At 42.0% G+C, this 22,317-nt stretch overlaps 2 protein-coding genes across 2 annotated transcripts; both read right to left on the bottom strand.

The window, feature by feature from the left end:
* Positions 1-8,324: 8,324 nt before the first annotated feature.
* LOC110057338 (melanocyte-stimulating hormone receptor-like) lies at positions 8,325-10,963 on the bottom strand. The gene has a single exon (XM_020763923.2). The coding sequence runs from the start codon at positions 10,890-10,892 to the stop codon at positions 9,939-9,941; it is 954 nt and encodes a 317-aa protein (XP_020619582.2). The 5' UTR covers positions 10,893-10,963; the 3' UTR covers positions 8,325-9,938.
* A 2,191-nt stretch (positions 10,964-13,154) lies between these two features.
* Positions 13,155-22,259, bottom strand: LOC149114292 (uncharacterized). Its single transcript, XM_089287352.1, has 3 exons — positions 22,256-22,259; positions 15,200-16,132; positions 13,155-13,270 (listed from the first exon to the last, which is right to left on the bottom strand). Exons 1-3 carry the CDS (start codon positions 22,257-22,259, stop codon positions 13,155-13,157), a joined length of 1,053 nt encoding a protein of 350 aa, XP_089143478.1.
* Between the last annotated feature and the right edge of the window lie 58 nt (positions 22,260-22,317).

Here is a 22,317-nt window from a genome sequence, read left to right as displayed (position 1 = left end):
AAAGGCCAGGTCACTGAGCAGACAACTGTAAAATGGTCTATTAACTTCACAGTCTCTAATTCCCGACTTAGAAGAAAAAAAGGTATTTATCGAAATCAAATGGCTGATTTTTACAGACATGCTTTGTTGAAACTTAAACTGGAAGTGGCCTGGTTAGTCATCTTCTCGTAAGTTTTTTCTTAGTAAAAAAGCCTCAACCTTAGTATTTTTTTCTTGGTATTACTAAACTAAGGGCTGAACTTTGCAGGGATACTAAGACTTCACGATATAAAACATGGGCATGGAAAATATGCGGTCTAAAAAACAGGCCATTTTCGGTTACTACCTATATGCTTCAAATAGGACTAAGTTGTGATCACAGCCATAGGCTAACGAAAACTTCCCGTGAGTTAATGTTTTTACCCATAGAAGCCTAAGGATTGGGCGTTACAAATATGGTTTTGGTTTTGTCTGAAATTAATTTTACGTTGCTAAAAGAGAGAATGAAAAGTGGCCAAAATTACACTAAAAATCAGCCTCTGAGGACCCCTGAAGGGCTGATATCCAGAACTCGGCTAAAAAATGGTCGTTGAACCTGAAACTTTGGCATATTATATAAGTCCACATAACGACTTTGTGTACCAATTTTAAGCGAAATCGGCCGACTTCATTTCCAAGTCTGCCCCGGTCTCTCAGGCAGAAGCTCTTAATAGCTACCACACATCGGCAGAAGGTAAATCTATTCCTTAACAATCCAGCTTTATCGTGCTAAAATTTCAGCGAAATCGAACAAAACCAGAATTAATTAGAATTTTTTTTGTGACCTCACTCTCCAGACTTGACCTAACAAAGGGAGCAACGGTCGCCCATAGCAACCGAAAAACACGAACATAACAAAGCCGACGTTTCGGCCAAAAAACTCCAGAATTATCGCCTGAGAGCTTAAACTTGAATGGGAACATCTTTTTCGAACTTTTTTCAACTCATTTAGACGAAAGAATGGCCTCGGCGGGCTACAAAAATGACAAAGAGAAAAAACAGAACAAGACAGCAGAACAAACCGATAATATTTCACCGCGTGGCTTTCGGCACGAAAACGAAATACAGCTTACTTCTGGATAAATTCAGCCTTAGAAGCCACCAACTGGTCCCATATTACTTTCTGTATCCTTACAAATGTCCTGACTTCCATCTCCGAAAGATTTGGCCCCAATTTTGAGCAACTAAACATTTCGCCGACAGCGACCACCATTACGGTGGCTTGCATACTAAATTAGCTAACTTGACAAAATTCTCCCGAGGGGGGAGGATGTGACGAAAAGAGCTGAAGAATGGCCTGTAATTGGCTAGTGATGAGATCATCCCACTGTCCAAATTTGGTGAGAATCGAAAGTAACGCCAATTTTCTGTCACGTTTTCAATCTGTAGCCACTGGAGTGACCAAAATCGATACATCGGTCGGGATAAAGTTTCATTATTAAATTACATGACTTGTGTGACTACTTTCCTAGCCCTTTACTCGTGGAAAACACCAATCAAATTTAATCATGTCTTTAAAGAAAGAAAGCTGTTCTTAATAGTGTTATTATCGTGTGGTTCATATCGTTCATGACCATACATATCCCGAAGAAAGTTCTAGATTAGGACCATTACGTCATCGGAGATTTGTCAACGGCTACCACTGGTGGTGCAATAATACAGTTGGTGTTGATCAAGTGATGTGATGTCTACAGTAAGAAAAGAATCATCAATGACTGCTTTGAAATGTGCACTACATTCCGACGGTAGTGCTAAGCAAACAGTTAAATTTTAAAAGCGCGGCTATAAGATCTAAAAGATCTTCTTGTTCCTCATTAACATACGACGTTGCGCATAGAAGGCATCATGCTATACACGAGTTTACTAAAAAAAATTAAAGAGCTTGTGAAACTTAGTAAGTGGTGAAATTTTTGGCTCTTTGGGTGTAATATTCGAGGAGAAATTGGCTTTCAAAAACATCAAAATTTCTGTGTGGCAAAAGCGTTAATGAGCTCATACATTCTTTGTAAAATTTTGAGCTTTTAAACCCGCGTCGCACAAAAAGTATTCAATACATCGCGCTCAAATTCCTTGGGACGGTTAATCGTGCTGTGCCCTTTCAATATTCAGTATTAATCTCTTTGTAGCTCCATCAGAAACTGTATCGCTTACGGTAATGTGGCAAATATTGTAAACAAAGATTCTCCTATAAGGTAATCTCCACAAGACATAATAATTAGTATAAAGATACAGCCGTATACTGATCATTATACAGACCTTATACATAAACTTTAGTACACAGCAATAAACCTCTCCGTACACATCGTGTACGTGCTTCATTATACCTGCATATACATTTTATCATGCAAATTAACTTCAACAAAGATGCATGAATGTTGGAGGACAAGCGCTAAGGATTCAAAATATCCAGGTTTTTGCAGCGGATTCTTAATAAACGTGGCGTGGTGACTAAAATGGGCATGATAAATAGACCCACTTTTTTTGTTTAAATGAAAAAAAAAAATGTTGATATCCCGTGACATTAACGGGGTCCATTACAAACATGAATATTTTATCGACACTGTCACAGTTTCGGTAGTCATATCGATGGGCAGGAAACACTAAGCACACAAAAAAAAATAAAAGTGTTTGTGTGGAAACTAGATGCCAAGTAAAATTTGAATTACTCCTGAACAATTTATGCCCAACAAAGTTTCTTAATTGAGATATTAGACAAAGGATTGCATTGACCAAATTTGAGGGATGCAACTGCAGTATAGAAAGCATCCAGTCGCGTTTTTAATTTTCCATACATTTGTCGATATTTTTATTTCTGCGAAAAGGCGCGACCTTGTAAGCTACGTAATTATGAGCCATAGTAAGCACAAGACCTTGGAGACTTTCTAAGTCCTTTCCAATAATTTTTCCTTGAAGCAGTAGAATATGGTCTGCCCAAACTTAATTTCAAGTCTTTGAAAGAGAGACAGAGAGAAGCAGTGGAAGGCTATTTATCCGACCAATACGTGTTTGTATATTCACTGACAGGATCGGAAGTGCTGGTTTTGAGCTCCTTATGTGATCCGGATCGTTTGGATAAAGTTTGGGCCTTTCGAAGAAGAACAGGGCCGTTCACACAGTTTGCGTAATTGTTGCGGTTGACGGTCATTTCGATACAAATCGAAGTCGATGCGTTACTCATATAAAGTTGATTCGATACACATCTAGAGCCGATTCGATAGAAACTGGTGTCGTTTCGTAGCAAAAGTTAGCTAGAAAAAATATCCCACTGAAAGTGTTTAAATTGTCTTTATGGGGCTTTGTTTACGAACAAAATTTCGAACGTGAATACACCATGTGCCTGCCGTGACCAGTTTACAAAGACAGGTAGAACTGGAGAAGACAGTGGCAGAGCTGAATTTTCGGCGAATTAAACGCAAGAACAAGCGAAGACAGGCCGTAGTGCTTCACTCTAGTCTCTGAGCTACTCCAGGGCTACTTCAACGGGGGTTGTGCCTACAGCCAAGTGCGCGTGAGCAGCTACATTTGAATCACGTCAAGCTAGAACGAACAAAGGAGGTATGAACCTAAACATCGAGCTCAAGATACAAAACCTCGATCAACTGCGTCTTCTTTAGTTGATTTGAATTCTTGTCGGCACAAGATGTACATAAGCTTATTACACTTGTCACGAACTTAACTCTCTGGTCGATCTGGGCTACTACAAATAATTCTCAATCAGTTTAAACACACTGTTGTGTCTTTTCCGGAGGCAGTACTCAATGGAGTAGCTCCGACGTTTGTCAATAATACTGACTACATTCATGCAGTACACAAATGATTTCCCTTGAGTTGAGGGACAATGCTTTCCACTCGAAAACGTTTTGGTAGGAATTACGCTTGCTGTCGCGACGATCGCGTGCGGAGCACAGGAAAAATAAGAAATGTTAATAATGTTTTTCGCGCCAAACATTTACGCTCTGACCCTCTGATTTACATCCCTGCAAGTGAAACAAGTCAATCTTTCGCGACTTACGTAGTAGTCGTAGTCGTAGTAGTAGTAGTAGTAGTAGTAGTCGTAGTAGTCGTAGTAGTAGTCGTAGTAGTAGTCGTAGTAGTAGTCGTAGTAGTAGTCGTAGTAGTAGTCGTAGTAGTAGTCGTAGTAGTAGTCGTAGTAGTAGTCGTAGTAGTAGTCGTAGTAGTAGTCGTAGTAGTAGTCGTAGTAGTAGTCGTAGTAGTAGTCGTAGTAGTAGTCGTAGTAGTAGTCGTAGTAGTAGTCGTAGTAGTAGTCGTAGTAGTAGTCGTAGTAGTAGTCGTAGTAGTAGTCGTAGTAGTAGTCGTAGTAGTAGTCGTAGTAGTAGTCGTAGTAGTAGTCGTAGTAGTAGTCGTAGTAGTCGTCGTAGTAGTCGTCGTAGTAGTCGTCGTCGTCGTCGTCGTCGTCGTAGTAGAAGTAGTAGTAGTAGTAGTAGTAGTAGTAGTAGTAGTAGTAGTAGTAGTAGTAGTAGTAGTAGTAGTAGTAGTGTCTCCGAGCATTTCAACAGCACAATGGGCAAAGACCAGACCACAACACCGGAACTTCGTGCCCTGTGTCACTCGGAGATTGCCCACTCGCTTCGTTTGTGGGAGATTAATAAGCGAAGGATTAAGCAAAGACCTGCCTACACCTTTTAAGTTCTAAGTAGGACATTGCCAGCACGGTTTACCGTTATGCATGGTAGCTGCCGGTTTCGCCCCCAACCAGATCGAGTCGCATATAGAGATTACTTCTCGTTCTTTTATTCAATGCCTTATTAGATTACTGGTGGCGAGGAAACTTCAAAGTTCATACTTTTAAGCGTCCTTTATCTTTCAAGGTCAACCGATGCCTCAATGGGCTCAACTAAGCTTATCAAACATACGTAGACTGAAATGGTTCTTCGAAAACGTTCAATAACTCGATAACAACTACGTAACACGAACACAAAATTTTGGGGCGAACTCGATATAGAAATTTTATAATGGGGGCGAACTCGCTATGGGGCGAAACCGGTATCATTTACAAGACAACTCCTTACCTATTTCGGGGTTCGCCTTCTGTCGCTTTTCATACAGATGATATTGTGCGAAGATAAGCAATATTCCAACAGTTAAAGGACCCAAAAGCAGCAGTTGTTTCTTCGTCGCCCTCATCTTTGCCAATCACGTGGTCAGCTGAAACATCGCCTCATCTTTTGTTATCAGACCGCATGGAGCGAGGTGTAGGGCTTTGGTGACGTCAGAGTGCAGGCTAGCTGCTTAGCAACTTTGTTCTTCGTAAACAATATAATTTACAAAATGCTGTGTTTTGTGAAGAAAGCTTTGGAGCGAATCTCACATACAAAAGCGCACGCCATTCGTGGCAGGCCGATACTAAAAGATGGCGAAGCTAGCCAAATTAGCAAACTTCATGCTAGTTGACAGAAAATGAAACATTAGAACATTGAAAAACCATAGTAAATCATATATAGTAACCATTGTAAACGCAGCATCGGAAATGTCTAAATGAGCCAATACAAGAAGATAGGGACTAAAAGTACTCACGAGTAACCACGAGTGACCAGGAGTGACCAGGAGTGACCATGAGTGACCACGAGTGACCACGAGTGACCACGAGTGACCACGAGTGACTCCGAGTGACCACGAGTGACCCCGAGTGACCACGAGTGACCACGAGTGACCACAAGAATGACCACAAATGAGATTACATCAAAAAAGGTCAGTGATGTTATTATGACGTAAATTTTAAAGTCGTTGTAAGGTCTTTTCATCAAATAATGACATATCCACCAAACTGCGGCTATTTACTGGTTCCGTCATCAAAGATTACAGCAGTAGCTGTGCGCTCACAATTCGATTGTTCTGTTCCTTTACAAATATTGTCTGTTGACATCATGTTCCCTCATGCTTATTACGTAACCTTTCTGTGGGCTCACGCATTATTTTAGCAATAGACCACTCTTTCTACGGGTTTACTGGCGTAATGAACCACGCAGGGTGTTGGGAGAACGCGAGAAAAGTTTGTAAATCACGAGCCGTTAGGCGAGTGATTACAAGCTTTTCGAGCTAAGTTTACGGAAACCAAATTCAATTATGAAACTGAAGAATGATCATCGCAGTTACTTTTCCAATTTAAGCAATTGGAAAGAAGAAGCCTGAAAAAAAAAAAAATCAGGGCTTCAACGGGATTCGAACCCGTGACCTCCGCGATACCGGTGCGATGCTCTACCAACTGAGCTATGAAGCCACACATTGGGAGCGAGGTCAATTAATTGAGTTCATATCTTCCCGTGAGAAGTGAAATGATGTGAAGTTTATATGAAATAATTCATATATAAACTGCGGTTGTAGATGAAAGTGAAGAATGATCATCGCAGTTACTTTTCCAATTTAAGCAATTGGAAAGAAGAAGCCTGAAAAAAAAAAAAAATCAGGGCTTCAATGGGATTCGAACCCGTGACCTCCGCGATACCAGTGCGATGCTCTACCAACTGAGCTATGAAGCCACACATTGGGAGCGAGGTCAATTAATTGAGTTCATATCTTCCCGTGAGAAGTGAAATTCATCTACAACCGCAGTTCATATATGAATTATTTCATATAAACTTCACATCATTTCACTTCTCACGGGAAGATATGAACTCAATTAATTGACCTCGCTCCCAATGTGTGGCTTCATAGCTCAGTTGGTAGAGCATCGCACCGGTATCGCGGAGGTCACGGGTTCGAATCCCGTTGAAGCCCTGATTTTTTTTTTTCAGGCTTCTTCTTTCCAATTGCTTAAATTGGAAAAGTAACTGCGATGATCGTTCTTCACTTTCATCTACAACCGCAGTTTATATATGAATTATTTCATATAAACTTCACATCATTTCACTTCTCACGGGAAGATATGAACTCAATTAATTGACCTCGCTCCCAATGTGTGGCTTCATAGCTCAGTTGGTAGAGCATCGCACCGGTATCGCGGAGGTCACGGGTTCGAATCCCGTTGAAGCCCTGATTTTTTTTTTTTTTTTTTTCAGGCTTCTTCTTTCCAATTGCTTAAATTGGAAAAGTAACTGCGATGATCATTCTTCACTTTCATCTACAACCGCAGTTCATATATGAATTATTTCATATAAACTTCAAAAATTCAATTATCTTGTTATGCATGGATGAATTGAGTTTAAACTCAAAATTTTTGATAGAAAGAAATATTTTCCCTGCTTTTTCAACAACCCAAATTGATCAGTCAAGCCCAGCTGACTTCGTCCTCCATAGACCGTGAAAGCGCCCAAAAAGAGGGTTTAAAACTTCCTCAATTTTATTCTCAAGCGTAACCGGAGTCGGCGTAAAATTTTTGTCGTGGAAAAAAAAAGATAATTAAAAAGCTTTATATGACAACCAACTTCTGGTCCTGTTTTTTCTTGCAAATTTCCATGTAAATGTTGAATGAAAAGATATTTGCATTTTTGATATCTCAGCCAGTGAAAGCCAAAACTGTTTATCACGTTTGTTATCGCTAGCTTCGAGTTCCCTAGTTCCCGCGTAGAGCTGCCATAGATCGGGAACCGTGGTTTACCGGTACAATAGAACATAGGTTTAGCAACTCTACTGACCAATCAGAGTGTGCGTAGTATCTCAGTTATTTCATAAAAATGCATAAGACCCGCTAAGTCAGGGCAAATCTTGTGGATATGTATGTATACGGGATGACACGTAACAGACCTCCCGGAGCATATTTTGCTCTATAGGTAGACTGGGTACTAGTAATTTCGAGTGATCCTTCGCCAGGTCCTTGGATGGCGGCCATTGCCACCGTTCTGCAGGGCGTGTCGTTTCATATCGTGTTGTCTGTGCCCTTCTTTTATTGTAAGTAATTCTTGTACAGCTTACAGTTGCGAGTTTAGTTGCAGTTTTCAAGGTATGTTATTTCCGATTTCTCAATCGTCCTGTCATTATTTGTAATAAGTAAATAAGTAATAAAGAAGAAAAAAGCTTCATCACAACCCCCCCCCCCCCCCCCAAAAAAAAGAAAAGTTCTGGTCTCACTAGAATTTGAACTCATAGCCTCCCGCCTCATGGCAGATACCGTCTCCATTATGCCTCACCGGCAACTGAACTTGGGTTGGGAGAAACTATTGATTAAATTGGTTTGTAAGAAAGCGCTGCCTTGTTAAAACAGCAGGCTCAAGTACGTTCCTAGTGGGAACCGACAAGTCATGCAAACGTATTACCAAACTCATTCATTATTGTAGTTTTATCTTAGTTGCCTACTCGTTAGACTACAATACGTCAACCCAACGGAATAACACTAGCCATAAACCCACCAGTACGCATTGCGGATCGTTTATTTAAGCGAAGAAAATTCCGAGAGATTTTATTAAACGAAGTGAAGCTCAAAACTTTACATGTTTTGTTTGATCGAATAACAGATGACGACATGTACGTGAAGTTGAACTAGCGATGAATAATGTCATACCCATTTGCCGAGCTACAACTCTAAAAATTTATTTTTTTAATATATTTTCAATTTCTTTTCATATTTTGGGTTTCCCTTTCATTCCATGATATGCAATCTGCAATCTATGGTCCACATTCCACGATTCTGAACATCTCCAAAAGAGTAAGGGGAAGACTTAGAGAACATGTACCTCTTTTAAACTGAGTCGCTAAAAGTTATCGGACGTGTTCTAGTTAAACTAGTTGGTTCACGTGGTGTAACGCAATCCTAGTCCGGTGTGTTTTAATTTGATTGGAAAGACCGTGTTCACCAATTGGACCTCCCTGCAGGGGTAAATAGCATCATAAGTGCGTGCACGCAGTCCCGAGTTAGATCCGATGGAAGTGCGTGTGAATTCCGCAAAGCGCTAGCTACAGTTTAGCGCTGTGATTTTTGATAAGTAACTGAGCATGTATGTTTTGTAGCTCGGCGCTCAGAAAAGAATATACAAAGTGCGCGTTTGAAGTTTTGAGCCTTCGTGGTCACTCGTGGTCACTCGTGAGTACTTTTAGACCCTATCAATACAAGAATACCTTTTTCTGTTTGGAGAAACTAAAACATAGACACGCAAGGCGTTCAAGAGTTATTTTTTGTGAATTAAAAGCCCCTGGATGTCATCTCACTCGTGGTCATGCGTGGTCACTCGTGATCACTCGTGAGTACTAAGAGACCCTATCAATACAAGAAGAACTTTTTAAACTCGTGGATACGCGAAGCGTAGAAACGTGTTTCACTCACTCACTCACTCAGATGTAGACACTGTTCGTTATTAGTCGGCACGAACGAGAGCGCCCGAGCCCGACGCCATATTGGAAAAGCACTAACGGCGCGGAAGGGTAAAATTTCATGATCACCGGTCTTAATCACATTTGCACTTCAAAACAACTGATCTTCAAGAGGCACCCCGAATTCAGATATAATTTTACAAAAAATTGAAACTTCAATCAGTGCGCACAATAGATTTAGCCAACTAACCATAAAGGAAAAACAAAATTTGTTTTTCATGGATCAGAGACTCAGGACAAATAATGATCAATTGTGGGCATGCAATTGTTCAGCGTGTGGTTTTGCTATTTTTCCCAGTAAATTTTACAAACTATAACCAATAAGCGTAACCAAGATTGTAGAAATTACGTACGCAATATAACAATTTTAGATCGATGTGCTACCCAATTTTCTTAGGTATGGGGCTCCGCTCGTGCACCTTCGGCACGCAGGAGCTCCGATGTTAACAACGGCATGGTGAACTTAACTGGTTTAAGTGGCCGTATAAACGGGGCAAAGTTATAAAAGATTACATAGGTTGGGATTTCAGAATATGGCCGTTGGCCGTATTAATTTAGCAGGCTTTTCTTGTAACAAAATGTATGGACACTTTGACGGGACAAATAAAAGGTGGCCGGAATGACGAGGTGACCCCCACTGTAAACAAAATAAATTGTTTCTACATCTTTGGTTCAATGATTTCTGAAATAATCTTTTTACAGACTCCATGTCTAAGCATTTTTTTAACAGCTTTCCTGATGTCCTGACTTCTCCAGCAACACACCAATGGATTGAAGAACGAGTTTAAAAATGCCACAGTTTCGCTCCAGCTGTAGTAGTCGTAAGAGGTTATGTGTCCAGTGACGATTTGGTGATAGGTGGTCACAACCAAAACGGGGAGATTAAAAAGAAAATAAATTCCCACTATGTAAGTAACGCTGACTGCAAGCTTTATCTGCATTCGAAAGTTTTGATTGCCCGAAGAAACCCACTGCTGTTTCCGGATTTGATGGCAATGGCGACGAACGATGAGATGGATGTTAAATTGTGAAATTCCCGCAATAAATAAGGAGATAAACCAGAAAAACAAGTGTACGCCTCGCGCGATTGTATTGATGCGCGCCCACTGGAGAGAGGCTAATGCAGTGTTAAGAAACCAAATCAACATTGCGACTAGTAAGACCCGCTTCACAGTTACCAGGCCTTCGTAGCGAAGATGTAGTCTCAAAGCAAGATATCGTTCAAAGCTTATTGCGCTAAGAGTCATAAAGGAGACGCCGTAACAGACGTAAAAACCATTTGCGTAGAGAACCCTTACCGCGCAGTTGACATAGCCGTGGAGGTTTTCGTTGAATCGATAAGCAACGTAAGTAGGTTGCACGATGACGCTGACAAGGAAATCTGATAGCGCGAGGCAAGCTATCAACAAGCACGACGGAGTGGAACGAAGTGACGGACTCAGCAAGATGGCAAGAAACACCAGAGAGTTTGCTGTTGCTGAGAACGGCGCAAAGATCGCGTTGATCACACCAGTGATTAAATTGCTTTGGTAGCGATGCTGAGCGTGTTGGAAGAAAGGATCTGGTAGATGAAAACAATGTTGGTTATTATCGATGGAAACGTTAGCAGCCATTTTCGAGCATTTCTCCTTGAACTGCGATGAGTTTTGAATGAGAAGAACCTTTTCAGTTGTCTAAGCTGTTCGTTTACTTAATGTTTTTTAAAAAAGGACTTGCCATCACGTATGTAAATACATTTATCTTTAGCAGTTGATTGCTACAATTATTGACGGCATTGCGAACGGAATGACACTGACATTAATTTTGGGCGAAAACAAAATTGATGATAACATTAGAGGGAAATCCAAAATTTAAAAGGATCGAGAGATTCCTTCCAAAGGAGTCGATATATTGAACATAGCCAAAGAGCGTAATCATTAAAACACAAACGAACATGTCTTTAACTTTCCCCACCATGCCAAGCGCCTGTGCTTAAATTATTTTAGTTTTATTGTGTAAATTGCTCTAAGTGGAACCTGTCACGAAGAAGACATTGTCATCTTGACAGGTCCTATCCTCGGTGAGAAACACACAGGATTAAATTACATTCGTCTTGTCATTTTTGTTTAATCAGCTGACTCGGCCATATCTTGTAAATTGCCTTTTTAATTCCCTTTTGCGAGACTTAGCTGCATCTCTAAGAGCAAGCCTTTAACGAAAGCTGACGAAAGGACAATGCCATTTTTGTTAAGTACATTAATTTCAATAGAGTTTCAACACTAGGAGCCCTTATGTATTGCCATAAGGCGTTTACACATTTGCTGTTTGTCGGCACTTTTTTTTTTTTCACAAATTTGCTTTTATAGCGCAAGTATTCCGAATCTCACTGCCGTTTCTTAAGGTGGCTATCAACAATTTCTCGCACTAATACTTTGATGGGTCAGTGTAAAGTATTTCTTCAATTTAATAAAACTACACGTGTAGGATATCTCATCAATTTAGTGAGACTACAACATTCCAAAATGGCGGTCTCCATACACACGCCAAAACGAGGCGGAAATAATTATTAAGCGCACGAACTGACACGCAACTTGACAGTCCGCACCAAAACGTCCGTTGACGCTACGATCACGAAATGACTGCCCAGTTACTGTTAATTTTTTTTTTGATATTTTCTTGACATAGCAGGTTGCAAAAACAGCTAATTACTCGGTCATTTGACACCCTTCTGCGCAACTGCGGCATTTGATTTCTTATCCCACAGAACAGTTTTCAAAGTTGATATTGGGGAGCAAAATCCTTTTCCAGCGACCTTTTGAGACATGTGAAAATAGAAATACCGATTTTGAAGAACTGTTGCGTCATTCTTGATAGATTTAAACGGCATATTTTGTGTTTTGAGTTGAGTATCGTCGAGAAATACGATGTCCTCGTAAGAGGGTTTTCGAAGATGCAAGAGACCAAAGCTACTTTCGCCTCGTAGCCGTCTTGTTGAGAAAAGAAAAAAACAAAAAACGAAGAAAAGATTTGAGGACGAACATTGGAAACTTTATATAGCTGCAGATGTGGATGCAAGTTGGAAGAAAGTAAAACGTAAGCGTTTGTATTCAACGGACACGGCCTTCACACAACATTAACATGATAAATATTCTTTACAAACAAAAAGTAAAAGGTCGGTGAATAAAAATATTTTCGAAAGGCACATGAAACTCCAAGCTGACCCGCGGCGAATTCATACCGCGACTGATAGTATTACGATTTCTATTGTTTAAAAAATTGGTGTCAATCAAGAACGCACATGCGCTTTATCGTGACAATGGCCCTTTAACCCACAAGGTTTAGGGAGAGGGTTCAGAGCCACCTTACATTTAGACGATAAAACTTAACTTGGTAACAAAAGATAGTAGCAAAGTCAAGTATCACAGCAAGAGGCTTTTATTGGAAAAGAGACGATACTTCGACTCAGTTACTAGCGCATCTTTCCTGAAAATGCCTTGAGTGTTCGCTTGGTACAGGCTAGGTTTGATGGTATCGCATAAACTGCCCGCTCATATATACATTTTTTTTAACTGTTCCCTTCATGCCACATGGCACACAGGGCCGCAACATCTACTCTCCATCTCAATCTGTTCATAGCTAGCACTCTGTGCTCTGCTAAAATCCATGAGTTCTAACCCAGCTTGGTCCTTTCTCTTGTTACAGTTCTTCGCCAGGCTTCACGAGGTCCTCTTCTTCGCCGCTTTCCATCAGCTGTCTAACACAGAGCAATATGAGGATTTTCGTCGTGGCCCATTCGTAAGACGTGGCACGCATATATTGGACCTTTATTATAAATGTCATTGCAAGCTGAGGTTTTTATTCTTCTTAACTAAGTACTGCTCCAGCCATCCGTCGATTCAACTGTCCAGTTTCTTTTTAGAATTCTTTATTGAATTCATCGTTTTTCTTATTTGGCGTCTCTTACTGTATCCCTGGGGCGGATCTAGAGGCTTCGGGATCTCGGTCAAACCCCCTAAATTTAAAAAAAATGGGACATTATAACACGCTCAGAACTTGACCTAAGAGTGCCAGAAATTCCATTTCCGAGGTCCTCAATTTGTGGATTTCGAAGCAATCCGCAGAGAAGATTGACGACAACGTTCTGAGCTTTGTAAGCATCTGAAGATGTGTGAGAACTTGTCTGAAGAGAGATGTTCACGGACGCCTGTGGAAAAATGACGACCAGTTCCGCCGATATAGCAAGTATTACACCAAGCACAAGTAAATTTCGAGGAAAGGGTTGTTGTTATTCATCGTGGTAGATGCAATAATAAAGTGTATTATCGTTTGTCTCACGATGTAGTCACTTGAGATGTAGATCGCGACGTTTCGACTGCTTACTGCTAGTCTTCTTCAGGCGATAAGGTCGACTGATTGCACGGTATCATTTATATCACAAAGGTCGGCTGTGATTGGTGCATTTCGATCCTCCTATTGTTCCATTGTTCCGGCGAGTAGCTGTTCCCTCAGTGGTCCGCTGTTGTACCGTTCTCCTGTTGTTGTGTTTCTTGATCGTGGGTATCCATGCTTCAGGAATTTCAATTCCACTGTCCCTGTTGATGTTGTTAGGGTGAAGTCTTATGTGAATAGCTTCCTTGACCCTACGTGTGTACCAGTGAGGATCTCGATCAATAAACTTGACCTCATTCCAGATAGGATAGTGGCCGGTCTCGTGGGTGTGTTCAGAAACGGCGGAGGTCTGGGTACGGGCGAGTCGTATATCCCTGTCGTGTTCTTTGATCCTCTCCTGCATAGATCTCCCTGTTTCCCCGATGTAGACTTTGCCGCACTCACAGGGAATCCTGTAGACAACATCATCTTGTTTAGCCGGGTTGACGGTGTCCTTTGGTCGCACTAAGTGTGACCGAAGTGTCGTGTCGGACTTAAAGACGGTGCGAATGCCTTGTTGTTCTAGGCAGCGGCGGAGAGACTCCGAAACTCCTTGGACATAAGGTAAAACGGCGGTGGATTTAAATTCCGCGACAGGCTCTCTTCTTGGGGTTGTTCGTGCCTTTGTGATCTTCTGTACAAAAGAGGAGGGATATCCGTTAGAAACAAGTACAGATGACAGATGTTTCTTCTCTCCAGCGATTACTGATGGTTTGGTGACGAGACGCTTAGCCCGGTCGTACAGACACTTCACAATACCGCGCTTTACTGACTTAGGGTGGTGTGAATCATACGCTAGGCACTGATCAGTATGTGTTGGTTTCCTGTAGACACTGGTGGTAAGGCGGCCATCAGGTTCTCTGTAAACTGACGTGTCGAGAAAGGCGATCTTGTTGTTGTTCTCGATCTCCATGGTGAAACGGATTGATGGTTGTTGACTGTTCAGGTGTTGCAGGAAGACGTCAACTCTATCCCGATCCAGGATGGTGAAAGTATCATCTACGTAGCGTTTCCAGATCTTAGGCTTGCAAGGTGCGGACTCTATTGCTTGTTCTTCAAATATCTCCATGTAGAGATTAGCAATAACCGCGGATACAGGGCTCCCCATGGCTGTGCCGTCTCGTTGTTCGTAAATCGATCCGTTGTACTGGAAGTACGTAGATCTTACTACGAAATTCAAGAGGTCCGCGATTTGAACTGGTGTAAGTGTCGTGCGGTCAGCCAGGCCTGCGTCGTTCTCCATTTTTTTGTAGCGCGGCTTGTACGGCGCCCTCGATCGGTACGTTGGTAAACAGTGACTCTACGTCGAAAGACACCATGATCTCGTGGTCCTGGATCTCTTCACTGGCGATGGTGGAGGCGAAGTCAGTTGAGTTCTTCACTGTGAAGTTCGAGTTACCTGCAAGAGGAGATAATACGTTAGCCAAGAAAGCAGACAGGTCGTATGCAAAGGTGTTGACGCACGACACAATTGGCCTAAGCGGTGTGTCGGCCTTGTGGATCTTCGGCAAACCATAGATCCTGGGTGGTTGTTTGTGTCGGGGTCTGATCTTATTATAAACCGCCTCTGATATGTGTCCACTCCGTTTCAGGGTTAGCAGCTTCTCAGATAGCTTCCGGGTCAAGCGGTCTGTCGGATCTTTGTTGAGAAGCTGGTACGGTCCGTAATCAATTAGCGCTGACATTTTTGCGTGGTATGTGTCAGCGTCCAGGATTACGCTGGCGCGTCCTTTGTCGGCCGGAAGGACCATGATGGAATTGTCCTCTTTTAAGCTTTTAAGAGCCTCCTGCTGTTCCTTCGTGATGTTGGGCGTGGGTGGTTGTGCCTGTTGAAGGATGGTGTTGACAGATCTCCTGACTGTGTCTGCTCGCTCCGCATCTAGTGGCCTGACTGCTGACTCAATCTTGGCGATGATCTCGGTGGCTGGGACGCTCGTAGGAGTCACGGCGAAATTTAGACCTTTCTTCAGTAAAGACACCTCAGCTTCGTTAAGGGTCCTGGATGACAAGTTGATAACCCACTTTGTTTTGTCAACAAAAGTTGTAGGAGAAACAGAAGACTGTTTCTCTCGCAAAAGTTTCTCAAACTTGCGCTGTTGACGGTCTTTGGTGGTATTAAAGACTCGCTGGGTAGTGGATTTAACCTTGTCGAGTACCTCTGCAGCGTCATCCGCAGAAAGAGCAGATGTTATGCTCTGTGCTGTTGATTCGGCCTCTTTCTTCGTATCTGCCTTGGCTCTCTGCGTCAGTCTGATTCTTTCCCTCAGGAATCTCATGGATGCTAGTTCAGCGACTCTGCGTGCGCCTCTGTTGGGAACTGGCGCCCGAACTTGCAGATCTCTTGGAACAATGTGGTTCTTAATACACCTTGTGAGAAAGTTGAGATGGTTGGTATAGCGTGCGAGCTTGCGTGAGCAACGCTCATGTCGACGAATCAATCTTAGGGCTGTGCGCCCATATTTGGGTTATCAACTTGTCATCCAGGACCCTTAACGAAGCTGAGGTGTCCTTACTGAAGAAAGGTCTAAATTTCGCCGTGACTCCTACGAGCGTCCCAGCCACCGAGATCATCGCCAAGATTGAGTCAGCAGTCAGGCCACTAGATGCGGAGCGAGCAGACACAGTCAGGAGATCTGTCAACACCATCCTTCAACAGGCACAACCACCCACGCCCAACATCACGAAGGAACAGCAGGAGGCTCTTAAAAGCTTAAAAGAGGACAATTCCATCATGGTCCTTCCGGCCGACAAAGGACGCGCCAGCGTAATCCTGGACGCTGACACATACCACGCAAAAATGTCAGCGCTAATTGATTACGGACCGTACCAGCTTCTCAACAAAGATCCGACAGACCGCTTGACCCGGAAGCTATCTGAGAAGCTGCTAACCCTGAAACGGAGTGGACACATATCAGAGGCGGTTTATAATAAGATCAGACCCCGACACAAACAACCACCCAGGATCTATGGTTTGCCGAAGATCCACAAGGCCGACACACCGCTTAGGCCAATTGTGTCGTGCGTCAACACCTTTGCATACGACCTGTCTGCTTTCTTGGCTAACGTATTATCTCCTCTTGCAGGTAACTCGAACTTCACAGTGAAGAACTCAACTGACTTCGCCTCCACCATCGCCAGTGAAGAGATCCAGGACCACGAGATCATGGTGTCTTTCGACGTAGAGTCACTGTTTACCAACGTACCGATCGAGGGCGCCGTACAAGCCGCGCTACAAAAAAATGGAGAACGACGCAGGCCTGGCTGACCGCACGACACTTACACCAGTTCAAATCGCGGACCTCTTGAATTTCGTAGTAAGATCTACGTACTTCCAGTACAACGGATCGATTTACGAACAACGAGACGGCACAGCCATGGGGAGCCCTGTATCCGCGGTTATTGCTAATCTCTACATGGAGATATTTGAAGAACAAGCAATAGAGTCCGCACCTTGCAAGCCTAAGATCTGGAAACGCTACGTAGATGATACTTTCACCATCCTGGATCGGGATAGAGTTGACGTCTTCCTGCAACACCTGAACAGTCAACAACCATCAATCCGTTTCACCATGGAGATCGAGAACAACAACAAGATCGCCTTTCTCGACACGTCAGTTTACAGAGAACCTGATGGCCGCCTTACCACCAGTGTCTACAGGAAACCAACACATACTGATCAGTGCCTAGCGTATGATTCACACCACCCTAAGTCAGTAAAGCGCGGTATTGTGAAGTGTCTGTACGACCGGGCTAAGCGTCTCGTCACCAAACCATCAGTAATCGCTGGAGAGAAGAAACATCTGTCATCTGTACTTGTTTCTAACGGATATCCCTCCTCTTTTGTACAGAAGATCACAAAGGCACGAACAACCCCAAGAAGAGAGCCTGTCGCGGAATTTAAATCCACCGCCGTTTTACCTTATGTCCAAGGAGTTTCGGAGTCTCTCCGCCGCTGCCTAGAACAACAAGGCATTCGCACCGTCTTTAAGTCCGACACGACACTTCGGTCACACTTAGTGCGACCAAAGGACACCGTCAACCCGGCTAAACAAGATGATGTTGTCTACAGGATTCCCTGTGAGTGCGGCAAAGTCTACATCGGGGAAACAGGGAGATCTATGCAGGAGAGGATCAAAGAACACGACAGGGATATACGACTCGCCCGTACCCAGACCTCCGCCGTTTCTGAACACACCCACGAGACCGGCCACTATCCTATCTGGAATGAGGTCAAGTTTATTGATCGAGATCCTCACTGGTACACACGTAGGGTCAAGGAAGCTATTCACATAAGACTTCACCCTAACAACATCAACAGGGACAGTGGAATTGAAATTCCTGAAGCATGGATACCCACGATCAAGAAACACAACAACAGGAGAACGGTACAACAGCGGACCACTGAGGGAACAGCTACTCGCCGGAACAATGGAACAATAGGAGGATCGAAATGCACCAATCACAGCCGACCTTTGTGATATAAATGATACCGTGCAATCAGTCGACCTTATCGCCTGAAGAAGACTAGCAGTAAGCAGTCGAAACGTCGCGATCTACATCTCAAGTGACTACATCGTGAGACAAACGATAATACACTTTATTATTACAAGTAAATTTGTAAATCACACGTGAACGAAGTTCTCTAGGGACAGAATCCTTCACTGAGAAAAGATTTCTTAATTTAAACGTGGTAAACACTAATTTGATGTCAAGATCATTACAATAACGATTGACAAGGCAGCGTATTTTGCTTTGGGCTACAGTAGAAAAACGGCCTAAATAAGGTAACTTAAAAAAGTAAAAAAAAACATTGTTTACCCTGTGAAGTAGTATTAGAGGAGGAGGTGTTTGAGTGGAGCCATATCGGTCAATGGATGTGTCAGAAATATCGGTAGATGCATTTATCGATGAGATGAACGGGGAAAAGATTCTTGTGCAAAAGGAAAACTAGTTCCATAATGTCCATGTGGAAGCCCATATGGAGCGCCAGAACTGTCTTATGATACTTTTTTTTATTATATTGGGTGGTTATGTCATTATATTGAGTAGTTATGTTATTATATTCGGTGATTAACTCATTATACTCGGTGCTTATTCCATTATACTCGGTGCTTATGTCTTTATATGCGGTGCTGTCTTCATTATATTCGGTGCTTATTCCATTATATTCGGTGCTTCCCTCGTTATATTCGGTGCTTTCTTCGTTATATTCGGTGCTTTTTTCATTATATTCGGTGCTGTCTTTATTATATTCGGTGCTTTCTTCGTTATATTCGGTTCTAACTTTGTTTGGTGTTTTCTTCATTATTACGGGTACTAACACTATTATATTCGGTGCTCTCTTCCTTATATTCGGTGCAAAGGCCATTATATTCGGTACTTCCTTGTTCGGTGCTTACTTCATTATATTCGGTGCTTACTTCATTATATTCGGTGCTTACTTCATTATATTCGCTGCTTACTTCATTATATTCGGTGCTTACTTCATTATATTCGCTGCTTACTTCATTATATTCGCTGCTTACTTCATTATATTCGGTGCTTACTTCATTATATTCGGTGCTTTCTTCGATATGATCGTCACCAGTCTTCGCAAGGGGTCGTACAATTTGGAGGTAGTCTAGGGAAAGCCGGGAAAAACGAGTGTCACGAAAACTCAGACCCCGAAACCTCAGACCCCGAAAACTCAGACCCCTCGAAATTAGAAACTCAATTGTTATCACCTGAATTGCTCTATGGCCACAATGGGGCGAGATGTTTATCTTCTCCGGTTTATGTTGTCGCGTCGATCGAACGGTGAAACACAAATATTTAACTTCTCAGGTTTATCGCTGTCGCGTCGGTCAAACAGTGAAGAACTAACAAGGTTTAGAACAGCAGCCGACACTGTTTTTCAAAACAGACCTTTTTTATGCAATCGTATGCAGCAAAAAAATGTGTTGTTCTCTGAAACATACTCGTTTGATCGCAATCTGCTTTTGACTTTATGTGCGTTACGTGACTGTCGGCACGTAACCCGCAGAAATTAACAAAATTTAGAAAAAAAAGAAAAGAAAAAAAGAGTACATAGAGATAGCCATGTTTGCGTTCCAACTTATAACGAGAATAGTGAATATTTCTTATAGGAAACAGTAAGTTTCAAACCAAACACTTCTATTTTTTTTTTTTTTTTTCGTACCGCTTGGATTAGTTAATTATTAAATCTGCCTCGTGGCGGGGTCTTCGCGCCAGTTTTCAATTTTCTATAAAATGTTTAAGCAAACAACCGGAACGATGATCCTGCTGGTATACGTTGGATCAACAGTGATCTAATCGGCTTTACATATAAAACGAAGAATATAAAAGCAAAAACCGACACAACTTCTGGTTCTTTCCGTTGTGGCAAAAACTGAGCTACTTGTCCCTACATTTCTCACGGACTTACTACATATACCTTCTTTTCTACCGGGGAAACGCGCGCCATAAAATCCAACCTGACCTGTGACACTAAAAACCTCATCAACATGATTCAATGTAACCGCTGTAATTTACAATACATAGGAGAGACGAAACGACGATTAAAAGACCGATTTAATGAACACCTTCGTACCATAGATAACCCTAACAACAAATCTAAACCTACTACAGCCGCCGAACATTTCCTGTCCTCTCCTAACCACACTGCTAACGACATGCAATTAATCCCCATCGAAAAAATCGTTTCTAACCGAGACTCTATCCGTACGGCCAGGGAAGCTTTTTTAATTCAAAAAGGTAGAACAATTGATCCTAATGGTCTGAACATCCGCGAAGAAACATATTAATTGTTTCCATTTGTTTTCTTTTATTATGTTCTTTTATCATGTTATTTTATTTTACCGTATGCTTATCTTCAATTTACACGATCAATTACTTCTGCGCAGTCCGGTATTACGTAAATATCGGCTACATAAAAACACACACCAATGTAAAATCTTCCATTGTACCTGAAGAAGGCTGGTTTGGCCAGCCGAAATATAGTACACCTTCAAAAAATCATTCTACGTTGTGTCGGTTTTTGCTTTTGTATTCTTCATTTCAATTTTCGTTCACTCACATTTCGAGACCAGACATGGCGGTTCAATCGGTTCGACCTTCACGTGCTTTTTACGTGTTGACTTTTTACGTGCCGACAGTCACGCAACGCACATAAAGTCAAAAAGCAGATTGCGATCAAACGAGTATGTTTCAGAGAGCAACACATTTTTTTGCTGCATACGATTGCATAAAAAAGGTCTGTTTTGAAAAACAGTGTCGGCTGCTGTTCTAAACCTTGTTAGTTCTTCACTGTTTGACCGACGCGACAGCGATAAACCTGAGAAGTTAAATATTTGTGTTTCACCGTTCGATCGACGCGACAACATAAACCGGAGAAGATAAACATCTCGCCCCATTGTGGCCATAGAGCAATTCAGGTGATAACAATTGAGTTTCTAATTTCGAGGGGTCTGAGTTTTCGGGGTCTGAGGTTTCGGGGTCTGAGGTTTCGGGGTCTGAGTTTTCGTGACACTCGTTTTTCCCGGCTTTCCCTAGACTACCTCCAAATTGTACGACCCCTTGCGAAGACTGGTGACGATCATATCGAAGAAAGCACCGAATATAATGAAGTAAGCAGCGAATATAATGAAGTAAGCAGCGAATATAATGAAGTAAGCACCGAATATAATGAAGTAAGCACCGAACAAGGAAGTACCGAATATGATGGCCTTTGCACCGAATATAAGGAAGAGAGCACCGAATATAATAGTGTTAGTACCCGTAATAATGAAGAAAACACCAAACAAAGTTAGAACCGAATATAACGAAGAAAGCACCGAATATAATAAAGGCAGCACCGAATATAATGAAAAAGGCACCGAATATAACGAAGAAAGCACCGAATATAACGAGGGAAGCACCGAATATAATGGAATAAGCACCGAATATAATGAAGACAGCACCGCATATAAAGACATAAGCACCGAGTATAATGGAATAAGCACCGAGTATAATGAGTTAATCACCGAATATAGTAACATAACTACTCAATATAATGACATAACCACCCAATATAATAAAAAAAAGTATCATAAGACAGTTCTGGCGTTCCATAAGCCCAGCCAAGTATTGTTGATTTTAAAAAACCTGTCAATTAATGTCCTGATAAGACCGATGTTGTATGACAGAGGTGCGAAACTGCATATGACAATGGTTTATTTAGTATAATCAACGATTCCTCCAAGTTTAAACCTATTAGTAAAGACCCTACCCTTACAGGTGGAAGTAGGCTTCAAAAGTTTCTCAGGGATCTGAAAACAAGGTAAATTGGAGAATTATTTATACGACAGCGTGTATCCCAACGGGTCCCAACCGGTCAGAATATACGGTTTGCCCAATATGCATAAACTACGCGATCCCACATCCACACCCCCTTTCCGCCCCATAGTTTCATCTATTGGAACATATAACTACAATTTAGCTACATTTTTATGCAATCTCCTTGAACCATACATTCCCAATGATTACAATGCCTCTGACACTTTCACTTTTGTTCAAGAAATCAACAATTTACCCATGTTTCGCAAATTTCTGATTTCCTTTGATGTGGAGAGCTTATTTACTAACATCCCTCTT

The sequence above is a fragment of the Orbicella faveolata genome, unplaced genomic scaffold, assembly GCF_042242905.1.
Source record: "Orbicella faveolata isolate gen_17 unplaced genomic scaffold, um_ofav_v1 contig_14, whole genome shotgun sequence".
Lineage (NCBI taxonomy): Eukaryota > Metazoa > Cnidaria > Anthozoa > Scleractinia > Merulinidae > Orbicella > Orbicella faveolata.
The sequence above is the reverse complement of the archived record's forward strand: the minus strand, read 5'-3'. Positions and strand labels throughout refer to the sequence as shown.